Source organism: Mobula birostris, chromosome 2 (genome assembly GCF_030028105.1).
Source record: "Mobula birostris isolate sMobBir1 chromosome 2, sMobBir1.hap1, whole genome shotgun sequence".
Lineage (NCBI taxonomy): Eukaryota > Metazoa > Chordata > Chondrichthyes > Myliobatiformes > Myliobatidae > Mobula > Mobula birostris.
This window is the reverse complement of record NC_092371.1, coordinates 139,462,601-139,481,705: the sequence shown is the minus strand read 5'-3', so window position 1 is coordinate 139,481,705 and position 19,105 is coordinate 139,462,601. Positions and strand designations below refer to the sequence as shown.

The window sequence follows — 19,105 nt, the reverse complement described above, 5'->3', positions numbered from 1 at the left end:
CAAATTTCCCGTCAGATGCCGGTGACAATAAACCTAATTCTGATTCTGACTTGAATGCATATCAGGTTGTTCTTTGGAATTAGGGTAACTGTTGCTTGGCTTAAAATTCTAGGAAGTGAATGAAAATGAAAAATAAAACTAAGAGATTTGAATATGTTTTACTATATTAACCAATGCAAATCTAAATTATCCTGGCTTTTTTGAGTTGACTTACAATCTGCAACAAAAAACTAAAAACAGTAAATTCTATTGGGATCAGACCACAACACCGTTAGCTATACAGCAAATACACCAATATGAGAGAAAACAATATATCAAAACCCTGACTCAACTACATTGAAACAGCTAAAAGTGAAACACAATAACTTTATATTCAAACCTCATAAAACTTACTCATGTGTCAAGCAGAATTATCTAACTGCAATCACTGTAACACAATCCAACCAACTTTTATCTCAGCACATCTTTCCCTCCCCCCCCCTCTGCATTCCGCAGGGATCGCTCCCTACACAACTCCCTTGTCCATTCGTCCCCCCCATCCCTCCCCACTGATCTCCCTCCTGGCACTTATCCGTGTAAGCGGAACAAGTGCTACACATGCCCTTACACTTCCTCCCTTACCACCATTCAGGGCCCCAAACAGTCCTTCCAGGTGAGGTGACACTTCACCTGTGAGTCGACTGGGGTGATATACTGTGTCCGGTGCTCCCGATGTGGCCTTTTATATATTGGCGAGACCCGACACAGACTGGGAGACCGCTTTGCTGAACATCTATGCTCTGTCCGCCAGAGAAAGCAGGATCTCCCAGCGGCCACACACTTTAATTCCACATCCCATTCCCATTCTGACATGTCTATCCACGGCCTCCTCTACTGTAAAGATGAAGCCACACTCAGGTTGGAAGAACAACACCTTACATTCCGTCTGGGTAGCCTCCAACCTGATGGCATGAACATCGACTTCTCTAACTTCCGCTAGGCCCCACCTCCCCCTCGTACCCCATCTGTTACTTATTTTTATGCACACATTCTTTCTCTCACTCTCCTTTTTCTCCCTCTGTCCCTCTGAATATACCTCTTGCCCATCCTCTGGGTCCCCCCCCCTTGTCTTTCTTCCCGGACCTCCTGTCCCATGATCCTCTCGTATCCCCTTTTGCCAATCACCTGTCCAGCTCTTGGCTCCATCCCTCCCCCTTCTGTCTTCTCCTATCATTTTGGATCTCCCCCTCCAACTTTCAAATCCCTTACTCACTCTTCCTTCAGTTAGTCCTGACGAAGGGTCTTGGCCTGAAACGTCGACTGTACCTCTTCCTAGAGATGCTGCCTGGCCTGCTGTGTTCACCAGCAACTTTGATGTGTGTAACTTTTATCTCAGGTGATTAACTTGAGATAATTACCTTTCAATAGCATGCCTCATCAGCAAATCAAATGAAGAATGGCTGAGGCTGAGGCTTTGAATGACTATTTTGTGTCGGGCTTCACAGTGGAGGGCACATCTAACATGCCAAAGAGAGACGTTATGGATGTGATGGGGGAGGTGAGGACCTTGATACAAGAGCTATCACTAAAGAGGTAGTGCTGAGCAAACTTGTGAGCCTAAAGACAGACAAGCCCCCTAGTCCTGATGGAAAGCATCCCAGGGTATTGCAAGAAATGACAGAAGTTATAGTAGAGGCTTTGGGGATAATTTACCAAAATTCTCTGAATTCCGGACTGGTGTCAGCAGATTGGAAGAAGGTGAATGTCATGCCACTGTTCAAAAAAAGATATAGGCAAAAGGCAGGTAGCTATAGGCCCAGTTAGTTTAACACCTATAGTTGGGAAAACGGTTGAAGCTATCATTAGAGAAGAAATAGCAAGGCATCTAGAAAGAAATGGATCCATCAGGCAGACACAGCATGGATTCAGCAAAGGCAGGTCCTGTTTGACAAACTTACTGGACTTCTTTGAGGATATAACAAGCACAGTTGGATAGAGGGGAACAGATGGACATTATTTACCTGGACCTATTTATATTTTTATGCATATATTGGCAAATACATATGTAATAACAAAATGATTACGTTCCAGTCTAACTCCTCAACATAATCTAGCTTATTATCAAAACAATTTATATTATATTCTAAATAAGAAGATCCATTACAGTTTAAAACATATAAAGTACATTTTTTTAAATTTCATGTACTCTACCTCCACTTGTTTTCAGGATTTCCCTGTTCTCACCTGCCACTTAACTTCAATATCCAAATAATTTTTTCCTATGTTCAATCTCCTCCAATACTGCCATCAAGTTACTGGGGATATGGAATTGCGTGGCAAACCAGCTTAAAATGGCTTAAAATGGCCTTTGCCTATGCTGCACAGAAATAACACCTCAGAGCAAGTATGTACAAATAACAACACTAGTATCACTACAATGTCTTTTTTTGGTAAAATGATTAATTGATAAATATAATCCAGAACCAATTTAATGACAAGAGATAACTCTTTGTTTTTTTCAAGATGGGTTTTAATATCTCACTGAAAACCATATATTCATCTGTGCAGCCTTCCTTCAGCACTGAGATATCAAGCTAGATGTTTCTGGTTCACATTATCATGTTAAATTCAAAAGACCAAACAAAGAGGCCTCACATGACAACCATGACTAGCTTCCTTGCACCAATCAAAGGTCCAAAACAGGCAATAATGACTATAATAATTTTTGCCTAGGTACATATTTGAGGAAATAACAAGTAGGATAGACAAGGAAGAGACAGTGGATGTCGCACACTTGGATTTTCAGAAGGCCTTTGACAAGGTGCCACACGAGGCCGCTTAACAAAATAAAAGCTCTTAGTATTACACAAAAGCTACCAGCATGGATAAAAGATTGGCTGACGCAGAAGGCAAAAGAGTGGGAATAAAGGAAGCCTTTTCTGGTTAGCTACCAATTAGTGGTGTTCCACAAATATCACTGCTGGAACCACATTTTTCACATTATATGTCAATATTTGGATGACGGAATTGATGGCTTTGTGGCCAAGTTTGCAAACAATGCAAAGATAAGTAGAGAGACAAGCAGAGAGTCTGTAGAAGGACTTAAGACAGATTAGGAGAATGGACAACAAAGTGGCAGATGTAATATAGTGTAGGGAAGTGTACAGTCATACTCTTTGGTAGAAGAAATAAAAGTGTAGACTATTTTTTAAACAAGGAGAAAACTAAAAATTAGATATGCGAAGGGTCTTTGGAATCCTTGTGCGGAATCCCCTGAAGGTCAACTTGTAGGTTGAGTAGGCGGTAAGGAAGGCAAATGTAATATTAGCATTCATTTCAGGACGATTAGAATATAAGAGCAATAACGTAATGCTGAGACTTTATAAGGCATTGGTCAGACCACCCATGGAGTATCGTGAGCAGTTTTTGGCCCCTTATTGAATAAAAAAAAAATGTACTGGGATCGGAGAAGGTTCATGAAAATGATTTCAGAAATGGTTAGCGTATGAAGAGCATTTGATGTTTCAAGACCTGTACTCTCTGGAGTTCAGAAGAATGAGGCTGGATCTCATTGAAACCTATTGAATTTGAAAGGCCTTGATACAGTGGATATGGAGCGAATGTTCCCTGTAATGGGGGAGTCTAGCACCACAGGGCACAGCCTCAGAATAGGGGGACGGCCGTTTAGAACAGAGATGAGGAGGAATTTCTTTAGCCAGAGGGTAGGGAATCTGTGGAATTCAGAGACACAGACAGCTGTGGAGGCCAAGTTGTTGGGTATTTTTAAAGCAGATGTTGATAGGTTCTCAATTAGTCAGGGCTTCAATGGTTACTGAGAGAAGGCAAAAAAAATGTGGTTGAGAGGGATAATAGATCCGCTATGAAGGAATGACAAAGCAGATCTGATGGGCCAAATTGCCTAGTTCTGCTCCTATGTCTTACGGTCTTACGTAGCAAACAGAGAACTTAGTTCAGATAAAGAATCCAAAAATATCTACCATTAAGAGAAGGAAATGTTTACGTTGTCTGTATAAGGCGGACAATTATTCCTCTTTATTGGGTAGGACTCAAAAGTAACTCATCTAATTTAACACAAGAACAATATCAACATAATAATCAACGGAACTTACAGATCAGTATTCCTAGAGTTCAGAAGAACCTGAATCACATGACAGGGTAGAAATTGAGATTTCTCGCATGCAGCAGACATAGCTGCAGAGTTAAAGGGCCAGTTATTTAAAATGTCTAATCTCAGAGAATAGAGAATGTGTGCGATTCTCTACCCTCAAGGGTAATGGAGATCAATTGTATTGAAGATGTGACAGATAAAAAGATCTTGGAATTGAGGATTATGGGGAACTTTAAAAGGAATTGAGACCAGCATAGATGAGTCATGGTTGCGTTGTAAAGCACACTTGTGATCTGATGACTTTCTCCTGCTCCAGTTTTGTATTGTATAAAAATATTGTAATTTGTAAACAGTACAGATTATAGCAACATTTTCATGAAAAAGCTTCAATCAATGCTACTATTTTATTCATATTGCACATTCTTAGCAAGTGTCCAGCCTGCCAGCTCTTTTAGCTGGCTCTACTCCATCAATATAAATTGACACAAAGAGCAGTTAGGCTTCATAGGGTATTAATTATGTAGAAAAGCATCTGGAGCCAAGTGTCAGCTAAGAAATGATACACCAATGCTAACAAACTGAGCTGTAGAATAAGCAAAGGCATTTTTTGATCATTAGCTGATTTGTTTCAGAAAAACATATTATATCTCAACTTGCCCAACTGGCTTTACTTAAATAGATATAGTAGTTTGGTCATTTGAAATTTCAAGATTCAGAATTATTTTATTCAAAGCTTCAGATCTCGTTGAATGGAAACACTGAATCAACAATAAGGGAAAATTGACAGGAGCATTCTGGATAATGAGCAGGCACCAAGGAGGATTCTAAAAAAATTAATGTTTCATTCCTGTAAGGTAAAACCTAAGGCTGAGTATTTATATATGAAAGCTTGTTATATCTAGTTGGCCCTCCTTATCCGCGAGAGATTGGTTCCAGGACCCCTCGCGGATACCAAAAAACGCAAATGCTCAAGTCCCTTATTCAACCTGGCTAAATGCAGTGGACCTTAGGACCCAGCGGAACCCTAAACCTTATTTAACCTGTCTCAGTGCGGTGGGCATTAGGACCCGGCAGCGGAGCTCTGAATCCGCAGTGTTTCTGCTCACAAAAATAATCATGATCACGATTTAAAATAAAGTGGAAATAATAAAGCGATCGGAAAGAGGAGAAATGCCATCCATCATCGGAAAAGCGTTAGGCTACAGTCGGTCAACGATCGGAACAATTTTAAAGGATAAAGTGAGAAAAGCCCTGCCCTGATGAAAGCTACAATTATTACTAAACAACGCAGTGGTTTAACTATGGGGTTTTGAGGTTTTGAGTTTTTGATCCTCCACATCAACCCGGCACGGATGGAGAGCGTGCTCAGGAGTGGTCTGTCACTGGATCGAACTTGGGAATTTCCGTTCCCGAGCCCGGCGCTGAAACGTATGTTTCTTAAGTGTTTCATATACATAGAAAGGTAAAATATATACTATATACTAAGACAAATGTTTGACTAACTGACGCTAAATAATACCGGATGTACCTGTTCCGACTTACTTAGTAAGAGAACTTCCGGTTTTATTCCGATCCTGATCCACGATAACCTACGCACATCCTCCCATATACTTTAAATCATCTCTAGATTATTTATAATACCTAATACAATGTAAATGCTATGTAAAATAGTTGTTATACTGCATTGTTTAGGAATGACAAGAAAAAAAACTCTGTACATGTTCAAACAACAAGTGCTGGAACAGCACTTCCGGGTTTTCTCTATTCACGGTTGGTTGAATTCGTGCATGCGTAACTCGCGGATAAGGAGGGCCGGCTGTACTACAGTGCAAAATGAATGAAATGAAATTCCTGCAGTGAATGAAAAAAAAACTGCAGATATTGTAAATGTGAAACAAAAAAACAGAAGATGCTAGAAAAACACAGTAAATAAGCCAGCATCTGTGGAAAAAGAAACAGTCAACATTTCAGGTCTGCAACCCTTCACCAGAAGGCTGAAAACTCTGTAAAACTGCAACTAGCAATCTGTTGACCACATTTTGTTCTATGAACGTGGGAATGAGGTCTAAAAGTTGTGTAGTCAGAAGTTCGTGAGAATTAAGAGGGCATGATAGAGAAGAAAAATGTTTATTGAGCCCTTGGGGCAAGCTTAGCAAATGATAAACAGTATTATCATTTTTGAAAATGGATATTTAGCAAGATGCAGAGGAAATATATCTCAGGCTGACATCTGAAGCAAAGAAAACCTATTAGTTTTTTTAATCCCTCCTGACCTGTAGATTGCTGCCAAAGGATTGGAGAACAACCAGCTTGGAGAAATAGACAAGAGGGAATAAACCAGATGAGAGAGCTACCATTAGATTGGAAGACTGCCAACACTATCAAAATAAACAAAAGGGAATAAACCAAGTAGGTGCAGGCCAGATAGTTTAGGATAGGAAAATTGACGTATTAGGCTCTCCATAAATTGAAAATCTTGAGCGACACATACAAAATGCAACAAGGATTCAGCAAGTCAGACACCATTTAAGAAGGGGAATAAATTGTCAACACATGGAACCAAGCCCCTTCAACAGGACTGGAAAGGGGCAGAAGCCAAAATAAATAAGGTGGAGGAAGGGAAGGAGTACAAGCTGGCAGGTAATAGATAAGACTATGTGGGAAGGGACAGTGGAAGGGAGTTAGATAGGGGAGGGTGGATGAAATTAGAACTTAGGAGGGAATAGGTTGAAGAGCCAAAGAGCTGAAGAAGGAAGCTAACAAGAGAGAACAGTAGACCATGGAAGAAAGGGAAGGAGGAGAGAGAGAGGTGATGGGCAGCTAAAGAGAAAGGGTGAAAAGATAACCAGAAGCATAGAGAAATTGATATTCATGCCATCAGGTTTGGAGGCTATCCAGACACAATAGGTTTTGCTCCTCCAACCTGAGTCTGGCCTCATCATGGTAGTAGAGGCAGCTACAGATAGACGTGTCAGAATGGGAAGTAAAATTGAAATGCATAGCTGAGAGATCCTGAGTTTTAAATGTCTACTGTTTATTCTCTTCCAGAGATGCTGCCTGACTTGCTGAGTTCCACCAAATCAGGCAGCATCTCAAATCTTTCCTACCAAATGCAATAAGGATATACAACAGTTCATCTCTGTGCAACAAGAGAACACACATTTTATTATCTATTTCATACATTATTATTGCATGTTGGTACATTATTGTCTATATTATTGTGTATATTATTATTCTATATTTTATTATTAGTTAAGTCTGCACACCAAGTGTGTTTTTAAATGTTGCGGCCGTAATAAAAGAAAATTTCCCACTCGGGATCAATAAAGTACAGGTCAACCTTCACTAATCCAACTACCTGTAATCCGGTTCCTTCGATAATCTAGCACTGATTATGCTTAATGTGATCCCTCTGTAATTCGGCATTTTCACTAATCCGGCACTCCTCAGGTCTCAATGGTGCCGGATTAGTGAAGGTCGACTTGCACTTATTATGACACATATTGCTTAGGAAATTATAATACATTTTATATGTTTTGCTTGGGAAAATTCAAATCAATTCTAAACAATTATTTCTTTAGAAAGGCACAAGCAGATTTATTATGACAAGACTGCTTCTGTGATCTTTTTATCAGAACTGGGAAAATATAAAAAAGCAGCATATATATGTTACAGAGATAAGAAATTAATGGAGATAGCAAAAAGAATCAGAATCAGGTTTATTATCACCAGCATGTGACGTGAAACTTGTTAACTTAGCAGCAGCAGTTCAATGCAATACATAATACAGAAGAGAAAAAATAATAAAAATAAAAATAAGAAAATAAGAAAATCAATTACAGTATATGTATATTGAATAGATTTTAAAAATCCAAAAAACAGAAATAGTATATATTAAAAAAAAGTGAAGTAGTGTCCAAGGGTTCAATGTCCATTTAGGAATCAGATGGCAGAGGGGAAGAAGCTGTTACTGAATCGCTGAGTGTGTGCCTTCAGGCTTCTGTACCTCCTGCTTGATGGTAACAGAGAGAAAAGAGCATGCCCTGGCTGCTGGAGGTCTTTAATAATGGACGCTGCCTTTCTGAGACACCGCTCCCTAAAGCTGTCCTGGGTACTTTGTAGGCTAGTACCCAAGATGGAGCTGACTAGATTTACAACCTTCTTTCTGCAGCTTCTTTAGGTCCTTTGCAGTATACCCCATACCAGACAATGATGCAGCCTGTCAGAATGCTCTCCACACTACAACTATAGAAGTTCTTGAGTGTATTTGTTGACATACCAAATCTCTTCAAACTCCTAATAAAGGATAGCTGCTGTTTTGCCTTCTTTATAACTACATCGATATACTGGAACCAGGTTAGATCCTCAGAGATCTTGACACTCAGGAACTTGAAACTGCTCACTCTCTCCACTTCTGATCCCTCTATGAGGACTGGTATGTGTTTCTTCATCTTACCCTTCCTGAAGTCCACAATCAGTTCTTTCGTCTTACTGATGTTGAGTGCCAGGTCGTTGCTGGGGCACCACTCTGTTAGTTGACATATCTCACTCCTGTACGCCCTCTCATCACCTCTTGAGATTCTACCGACAATAGTTGTATCATCAGCAAATTCATAGATGGCATTTGAGCTGTGCCTAGCCACACAGTCATGTGCATATAGAGAGTAGAGCAAAGGGCTAAGCACACACCCTTAAGGTGCACCAGTGTTGATTGTCAGCAAGAAGGCGATGTTATCACCTATCTGCACAGATTGTGGTCTTCTGGTTAGGAAGTCGAGGATCCAATTGCAGAGGGAGGTACAGAGGCCCAGGTTCTGCAACTTCTCAATCAGGACTGTGGAAATGATGGTGTTAAATACTGAGCTACAGTTGATGAACAGCACCCTGCCATATGTGTTTGTGTTGTCTAGGTGGTCTAAAGCCGTGTGGAGAGCCATTGAGATTGTGTCTGCCGTTGACCTATTGCGGCGATAGGCAAATTGCAATGGGTCCAGGTCCTTGCTGAGGCAGGAGTTCAGTCTAGTCCTGACCAACCTTTCAAAGCATTTCATCACTGTAAATATGAGTGCTACCAGGCGATAGTCTTTAAGATAGCTCACATTATTCTCTTAGGCACTACTATAATTGTTGCCTTTGATGCCATGGAGGCCACGAGAAAAATTACAATTTACAGAATGCAAGAGATATGAAATGAAAGAAAATGCTGGGAAAGTCCTGCAGGACATGTAACATATGGGCATATGCTATGTGTATTAGAAATGGAAAGTGATTGAAAAGGAAACACCTACTTATTAATGCAAAGAAAAATAAAACATCCTGATTTAAGCCAAATGGCATCCACGAAGAGAGAACGGAGCCAGTGATCACACTCACCGTGAAAAGTCTGACTCAAAATGCCACCCCAACATTCCATCCCAAAATTGCTGTACAGCCCTCCAAATCAATAACATTGTCTGTTCTTCTACTAGAACAGGCCATTTCCAACGTAAGTGAGAAAGAATGATAATCTGCAATAGCTGAATGTGTTGAGCCTTGACAGTTATTCTATACCCATGCATCAGATCAGTTGCTGACCTTCATGCTCATGTTTTGCTTCGTTGGAACAAAACTGGAACCTAAAGTTAGTGGTCAGAGTGGGAGTTGAATGAAGATTTAAAATGACAACTGGAAGCCAAGGTATTCTTCTCCCATCCTGTCTTCTGTTAAGATATCTTTACACCTCCTCACATCCTACTTCTTTTAAAGACTTCATTTCATTTCCCTGATAAAGGATCTCGGCCTGAAATGTCTTTCCATTGATGCTGTCTGACTTCATGAGTTCCTCCAGCATTTTTTGTGCATTATTATGGATTTCTACCATCTGCAGAATCTCTTGTGCTCATTATTTCATTTTCTCAGTTTCTCCAGCTCCATCATATCTGATCTAACACAACACTTACTACACAAGTGTTTCCCTCCACTAAATGACAGAGCATTCATCATTTAACTCCCACACTTCTGCTCCCGCCCTCTCTCATCCCACCTTTCACCCCAGCAACCTCCATATTCAACAAGCATTCTCTATAATGTTCAGGACTTCTATGACATTCCATCATCAGTCACAACAACTTCTCCCCTTTCAGAAATCCAAAGAGGCCATTCCTGCCCAAATCCTGATTTACTCTTCCACCAATACTGTTCTCATGGTGCACTCTCATCTGACTGTGATAAAGCAGTTTGCAAGTGAGCAAATATGGGCACATATTTGATAATGCAAAAAAAGCTTAGACTTGAAGATACAAATGGTACAGTTAGTTGGGAAGAAAAATAATACATGGAATTTAATCTAAAGATGAGATAATGCATTTGAGATGCAACAAGGTAATGGAACGGGCAATAAATAATGGCAGCACAATAACATTATCAGTTTGCACGACACTATACAGCGCCAGCTGTAAGATCAGTGTTTGATTCCTGCCGCTGTGTGTAAAGAATTTGAACGTTATCTCATGACCATGTGGGCTTTCTCTGGGTGCTATCGTTCCAAAAAGACATACAGTTAAGGTTAGTGAGCTGTGTACATACTATGTTGGCACCAGAAGCATGGCAACATTTGCAGGCAGTCCTGAACAAACCTCACTAATTTGATGCATCTGACAATTTCACTGTGTGTTTCGATGTATATGACAAATAAAGCTAATGTATGTTTAAGTAGCAAGACACCAAGTGGTATGGAAGAACAGTGGCGTCTTGTGATGTACATACATGTCAATAGAAGTAGCAGGACCATAACACATAGGAGCAAAATTAGACCATTCAGCCCATCAAGTCTGCTTGGATCCCACTCAACCCCATACACCAGCCTTCTTGCCATATCTTTTGATGCCCTGACCGATCAAGAAACCATCAACTACCACCTTAAATATATCCACAGACTTGGCCTCCACACCTGTCTGTGGCACAGCATTCCACAGATTCACTACACTCTGGCTAACAAAAATTCCTCCTTACCTCTATTCTAAAAGGTTACCCATCAATTTTGAGTTTGTGCCCTCTAGCTCTGGATACCCCCCACCATTGTAAGCATCTTTTCCATATACACCCTAACTAGTTCTTTCAACATTTGGAGATTTCAATGAGATATCACACCACCCCGCCCCCATGCATTCTTCTAAATTCCAGTCAGCACAGGCCCAAAGCTGCGAAACACTCCTCAAATGTTAACCTCTTCATTCCTGGAATCATCCTCATGAACCTCCTCTGGACTCTCTCCAATGACAACACATCCCTTCTGAGATATGGGGCCCCAAAACTGTTGACAATACTCTAAGTGCGGCCTGACTAGTGTCTTATAAAGGCTCACCAGTATCTCCTTACTTTTATGTTCTATTCCCTTTGAAATAAACACCATTACATTTGCCTTTTTTAACCACAGACTCGAATTAATCTTCTGAGTCTTGCACAAGGACTCCCAAGTCCCTCTGCACCTCTGATGTTTGAACCTTCTCCCCATTTAGACAACAGTTTGCACTATTGTTCCTTTTACCAAAATGTATTATCATACATTTCCCAACACTGTATTCCATCTGCCATTTTTTGCCCATTCTTCCAATTTGTCTAAGTCCTGCTGCAATCGCATTGTTTCCTCAGCACTACCTACCCCTCTACCTATCTTCGTATCATCCAACTTTGCCACAAAGCCATCAATTCCATTATTTAAATAATTAACAATGTGAAAAGTAGCAGTCCCAATACTAACCCCTGAGGAACAACACTAGTCACCAGCAGCCAAACAAAGAAGTCCCCTTTTATTTCCACTTGTTGCCTCCTGCCTGTCAGCCTTTCCACTATCCATGCCAGTATCTTTCCTGTAACACCATAGGATTTTATCTTGTTAAGCTGCCTCTTGTGTGGCACCTTATCAAACGCCTTCTGAAAATCCAAGTAAGTAGCATCCACTGCCTCTCCCTTGACCACCCTGCTTGTTACTTCCATGAAGAACTCTAACAGATTTGTCAGGCAAGATGTCCCTTTACAGAAACCAGACTGTCTTTGACTTATTTTATCATTCGCCTCCAAGTACCCCAAAACCTCATCCTTAATAACAGACTCCAACACTTTCCCAACCACTGAGGTCAAGCTAATTGGCCTATAATTTCCTGTCTTTTGCCTTCCTTCCTTCTTAAAGAGTGGAGTGACATTTCCAGTCATCCGGGAATATGCCAGAATCAAGTGATCTTGAAATGACCAATGCATCCATTATCTCTTCAGCAACCTCACTCAGGATTCTGGGATGTAGTCCATCTAGTCCAGATGACTTATCCACTTTAAGACCTTCTTCCTTTGTAATAGCAATGTTACTCACTGCTGCTCACTGACACTCACAGACCTCTGGCACACTGCTAGTCTTACAGAGTGAAGACAGATACAAAGTCAGATACAAAGGCCAGATTTGGGAACAGCTTCTTTCCAACTGTGATAAGACTGCTGAATGAATCCTGACCCAGATCTGGGCTGTACCCTCCAAATATCCGGACCTGCCTCTCTGTTTTTTTTGCACTACCTTACTTTCCGTTTTCTATTTTCTATTTATGATTTATAATTTAAATTTTTAATATTTACTATGAATTTGTACTCCAGGGAGCAGGATGCGCAGAATCAAATATCGCTGTGATGATTGGACGTTCTAGTATCAATTGTTTGGCCACAATAAAGTATAAAGTACAGATTAACTTCATCTGCCATTTCTTTGTCCCCTATTACTACTCCACCAGCATAAATTCCAGTGGTCCAATATCAACGCTCACCTCCCTTTAACTCCATATATAATTGAAAAACTTTTGGTATCCTGCTTTATATTATTGGTTAGCCTGCCCTCACATTTCATCTTTTCCCTTCTTATAGATTTTTTAGTTGCCTTTTTTTGGATTTTAAAAGCTTCCCAATCATCCAATTTCCCATTCACTTTTGCTACCTTATATGCCCTTTCCTTGGCTTTTATTCAGTCCTTAACTTCCTTTGTCAACCATGGATGCCTGTCCCTGCCATTCGAAAACTTTTTCCTCTGTGGGACATAACTATTCTGTGCTTTGTGAATTATTCCCAGAAAATTCAGCCATCTGTGCTCTGCCATCATCCCCGCCAGTATCCTCCTCCAATCCACCTGGCCAAGCTTCTCTCTCATGCTTGTGTAATTCCCTTTATACCATTGTGATACTGTTATATGTGAGTTATGCTCCTCGCTCTCAAATTGCAGTACAAATTCAAACATATTATGATCACTGACTCCTAAGGGTTCCTTTACGTTAAGCTCCCTAATAAGATCTGAGTTATAACACCCAATCCAAGATAGCTTTTCCTGAAGTGGGCTCATCACAAGTTGCTCTAAAAACCACCTCGTAGGCATTCAACAAATAACCCCTCTTGCGGTCTGACACCAACCTGATTTTCCCAATCCCCTTGCATATTGAAGTCCCCCATTACAAATGTGACATTACCCTTATTACATTCATTCTGCAGTTTCCTCTGCAATCTCAACCCCACATTTTGGCTATTATTTGGAGGTCTATATATGATTCTCATAATGGTTTTTTACCTTGGCAATTTCTTAACTCCACCCACAAAGATTCAACCTTCTCTGATCCTATGTCACCTCCTTCCAAAGATGTAATTCCATCTGTTACCAACAGAGCCACACCACCGCCTGTCCTTTCGATACAATGTACATCCTTTGATGTTAAGTTCCCAACCATGACCTTCTTTCAGCCACAACTCAGTGATGCCCACAATGTCATACTGACCAATATCTAATTGCACAAGTTTGGCCATCTTATTTCCAAATGTTATGCACATTTAAATGCAGCACCTTCAGCCCCGCATTCTTCACCTGTTTGAATTTTGCCTCCATGATACAATTTAACTCTGCTCTGTCTGTATTTGTACCCAATCATCGACTTGTCCTTCCTTACATTCAGTTACACCCATCCTCCACTGTATCACACAGACACGAGGAAATCTGCAGATGCTGGAAATTCAAGCAACACACACAAAAAATGCTGATGAACACAGCAGGTCAGGCAGCATCTATAGGAAGAGATTCGGGTCGGAGGGCGAACTGAAAGAAGAGATAGTAAGAGACTTGAAAGTGGGAGGGGGAGATCCGAAATGATAGGAGAAGACAGGAGGGGAGGAGTGGATCTAAGAGCTGGAGAAGGGAAAAGATCATGGGACAGGAAGCCTGGGGAGAAAGAGAAGTGGGGAGGGGAGCCCAGAGGGTGGAGAGCAGGCAAGGAGTTATTGAGATGGACAGAGGGAGAAAAGAGAGAGAGAAAAAAGGGGGTGGGGGAATAAATATATTAATAAATAAGGGATGGGGTGTGAAGGGGAGGAGGGGTATTAACGGAAGTTAGAGAAGTCAAAATATCCATGCCATCAGTTTGGAGGCCACCCAGACAGAATATAAGGTGTCATTCATTCAACCTGAGTGTGGCTTCATCTTGACAGTAGAGGAGGCTGTGGACAGACATATCAGAATGGGAATGGGACGTGGAATTAAAATATGGCCACTGGGAGATCTTGCTTTCTCTGGCAGACAGAGCGTAGGTGTTCAGCAAAACGGTCTCCCAGCCTGCGTTGGGTCTCACCAATACATACAAGGCCGCACCGGGAGCACCGGACGCAGTATATCACACCAGCCAACTCACAGGTGAAGTGTCGCCTCACCTGGAAGGACTGTATGGGGCCCTGAATGGTGGTGAGGGAGGAAGTGTAAAGGCATGTGTAGCACTTACAAGAATAAGTGCCGGGAGGGAGATCGGTGGGAAGGGATGGGGGGGACGAATGGACAAGGGAGTCACATAGGGAGCGATCCCTGCGGAAAGCAGAAAGAGGAGGGGGAGGGAAAGATGTGCTTGCTGGTGGGATCCCGTTGGAGGTGGCAGAAGTTACGGAGAATTATATGTTGGACCCAGAGGCTGGTGGGGTGGTAGGTTAGGACAAGGGGAACCCTATTCCTAGTGGGGTGGCGGGAGGATGGGGTGAGAGCAGATGTGTGTGAAATGGGAGATGCGCTTGAGAGCAGAGTTGATGGTGGAGGAAGGGAAGCCTCTTTCTTGAAAAAAGGAAGGCATCTCCTTCGTCCTGGAATGAAAAGCCTCATCCTAAGAGCAGATGCGGTGGAGACAGAGGAATTGCGAAAAGGGGATGACACTTTTGCAAGAGACAGGGTGGGAAGAGGAATAGACCAGGTAGCTGTGAGAGTCCGTAGGCTTATACTAGACATCAGTAGATATGCTGTCTCCAGAGATAGAGACAGAAAGATCAAGAAAGGGGAGGGAAATGGACCAGGTAAACTTGAGGGCAGGGTGAAAGTTGGAGGCAAAGTTAATGAAGTCAACAAGCTCAGCATGCGTGCAGGAAGCAGCGCCAATGCAGTTGTCGATGTAGCGAAGGAAAAAAGGGGGACCGATACAAGTATAGACTTGGAACATGGCCAATGAAAAGGCAGGCATAGCTGAGACCCATACCGGTGCCCAAGGCTACACCTTTAGTTTGGAGGAAGTGGGAGGAGCCAAAAGAGAAATTGTTAAGAGTAAGGATAAGCAGATACTCACAAAATACTTACAGTATTTACAAGCATTCACAAAGCAGCTCTAACAGGCTCAGCCATACACCTCATACAGAAGCTGGATAGCTCTTATTGACTGGTACAGACACAACAGGCTAAATGTCCTCCTTTCCTTTCATTTCATTTTTTTCCTAATTCCTTACTAAGATACTTTATGTGCATCTTCTCCTTAAAGACATTTTTAATATGCAGTAGTTAATTTTGTGGGTGAAGCACTTCAGAATATCTCATGTTAAGGGTATAATGTAAAGTGCAGCCTTATTAAAACATACTGTAAGTACATAATTGAGTTACAATGGTGTTTAAATACTGTTGAGTCAGGATAGAACAGTTATTACATTTCTATGTATTAACATTGGATATTTGAAAAACCTCACTAAATCCTTGCATAGCAACACACATAAAAGTTGCTGGTGAACGCAGCAGGCCAGCCAGCATTTCTAGGAAGAGGTACAGTCGACGTTTCGACATCAGGACGAAGGGTCTCGGCCTGAAACGTCGACGGTACCTCCTCCTAGAGATGCTGCCTGGTCTGCTGCATTCACCAGCAACTTTTATGTGTGTTGCTTGAAATTCCAGCATCTGCAGATTTCCTCCTGTAGAACCTTGCATAATCTACCATACTTAAAATATCAATGGCACAGTAACAGAAAAATTATTAAAAGGGTCTTTTAATACTTTATGAGTACATTTTGTACTTAAGCTTGCACCTTACACGACAAGAAAATAAATCTCAGGATTGTTTCTGGTTATATGGTATGATAACCCATAATCATGTAATAAAATACACTGTCGAGTTCATAGTAGCTTTTGCTGTCACGTGGAATTAACAAACATTCAGAACAACAATTAATCATAGGGTCAATAAATAATAATCCAATTATGTATCAAGGTGATACATGCAAGCTGTTATTTCAATGTGTCCACCAGCAGCAAAAGGCTATTTGCAACTACTCCATTTGATATGCACAAAATCTCACTACCCAGATCGAAATTTATTTGGCAAAACCTTAAGATAACATATAATTATTGTTCTACACATCTTCGCTAAGAAACTTCCCATTTATATCAACACTGGGCGGAAAACCCAAAGCCAAGCAGCCCTCCCAGTTCGACAGAAGTGAGTCAAGGCCCAAGGAGCCTGTAGCCGACGCCGGCGCCATCTCATACTGCCAGATCCTGACAGTAGGAGAACATGAAAGCAAATCAGCCTACGTTGCTCCCGGTTCTCAATACCTTCATCATACTTGAGCCCCCGAATATTTCTGTGCCTTGCCATTCTGCTCTTGGCATACACACACACACTACGAAGTGCAAAGGTGTTCAGGCCGCTAACGTCCCCATGTCGCCGGACCTAGCGCGCATGCGCAAAGACCTTTTCCCAGGCTTGCTTCGCGCACGCTCAAAAGCCCTAACCCTATGGAACCCTGCTGCGCATGCGCAGCTTCCTTCTCACTACCACGATGTGCCGATCTCCTTGGTAGTCGTACTCGTGTGTCCTTGATACGTGGCAGTTTCGTGTCCCACACAGAAGTTTTCCTAATCACCCAGATGGTGAGTGATACGTTGCTGGAATTGTCATGAATGAAACAGTTGGGTGCTGAACATCAGCAGTTTAAAATTGGAGTTCGGCAACAAACACTATTTCATGTACATTAAGCAACACACATCAAAGTTGCCGGTGAACACAGCAGGCCAGGCAGCATCTCTAGGAAGAGGTACAGTCCATGTTTCGGGCCGAGACCCTTCGTCAGGACCTTTGATGTGTGTTGCTTGAATTTCCAGCATCTGCAGAATTCCTCGTGTTCATGTATATTAGTTTCCCGGAGCATTAAAAGTTCAATCTTGTTAAACAATCTGCTGCATTCCCAACAAATCGGTGTTTTGCACCATTCCAACACGGCTGATTCATTATCCCTCTCAACCCCATTCTCCTGCATTTTCCCCGTAAACTTTGATGCCCTGATAATCAAGAACCTGTCAACTTACACTTCAAAATATATCAGAATCAGGTTTATTATCACCGGCATGTGACGTGGAATTTGTTAACTTGCAGCAGTAGTTCAATGCAGTACATAATCTAGCAGAAAAAATATATAATAATAAATAAAATAAAATATAATAATAAATGAACAAGTAAATCAATTACGTATATTGAATAGATTATTAAAAATGTGCCAGCAAGAGCCATCTCTGCTCTTCAAGACTGCTTTGATCACACTAACTGGCGCATATTCAGGGAGACTGCAACCGATGGTGACTCCACCAGCTTAGAGGAGTACACAGCATCAGTGACCAGCTACAACAGCAAGTGCGTTGATGACATCACTGTGTCCAAGACCATCACTATACGCTCCAACCAGAAGCCATGGATGAGCGCGGAGGTGCGTGCACTGCTGAGGACCCAAGACTCCGCCTTCAGATCAGGTGACAAGGCAGCCCTAACAACAACGAGGGCCAAACTGTCCCGGGCCATCAGAGAGGTAAAGAGTGCACACGCCCAGTGAATCCACAGCCATTTCCAGGACAGCAGTGACACGCGGCACATGTGTAAGGGCATTCAGGACATCACCAACTACAGGACAATATCACCTTCCTGTGCTGGTGATGCCTCCCTCCCAGATGCGCTGAACAACTTCTACGCTCATTTTGAGGCGGAAAATGATGTGGTGGTGAGGAAGACCACCCCTCCTCCAAATGACCAGGTGCTGTGTTTTACCGTAGCCGATGTGAGGAGAACCCCGTGCAGGGTCACTCACAGAAGACTGCTGGACCAGACAATATTCCTGGCAGAATACTCAGAGGATGTGCAGACCAGCTGGCAGATGTTCTCACTGACATCTTCAACATCTCCCTGAGCAGCGCCGTCATTCCAACGTGCTTCAAGGCCGCCACCATCGTCCCCGTGCCGAAGTCTTCAGTGTCCTGCCTCAACGGCTGCCGTCCCATTGCACTCACATCCATCATCATGAAGTGTTTTGAGAGGCTTGTCATGAGGCACATCAAGACCCTGCTGCCCCCCTCACTGGACCCTCCGCAGTTTGCGTACCTTCCCAACCATTCAACAGACGACACCATCGCCACCACCCTCCACCTGGCCCTTACCCACTTGGACAAAAAAGACACGTACGTTGGAATGCTGTTCATAGATTTCAGTTCAGCATTCAACACAATCATTCCTCAGCACCTGATTGGAATGCTGGCCTGAACACCTCTGCAACTGGATTCTAGACTTCCTGACTGGGAGACCTCAGTCAGTCCGGATTGGGAGCAACATCTCCAACACCATCACACTGAGCACGGGGGCCCCCCAGGGCTGTGTGCTCAGTCCACTGCTGTGCACTCTGCTGACCCACAACTGTGCAGCAAAAGACAGCTCAAATCACATCATC

General features: G+C 42.2%; 1 protein-coding gene across 3 annotated transcripts in view; it reads right to left on the bottom strand.

Annotated features, from left to right (window-relative positions):
• The window catches only part of hbs1l (HBS1-like translational GTPase), a 170,121-nt gene extending 153,039 nt beyond the window's left edge, over positions 1–17,082 (bottom strand). For all 3 annotated transcript variants that reach the window (XR_011883932.1, XM_072249563.1, XM_072249571.1), the window contains exon 1: positions 16,950–17,082. Coding sequence is in view for 2 of the 3 variants with exons in the window: in XM_072249563.1 (XP_072105664.1) it covers positions 16,950–16,992 (43 nt within the window). In the remaining variant the exon portion in view is untranslated. The remainder of the gene's footprint in view (positions 1–16,949) is intronic.
• Positions 17,083–19,105: the final 2,023 nt, after the last annotated feature.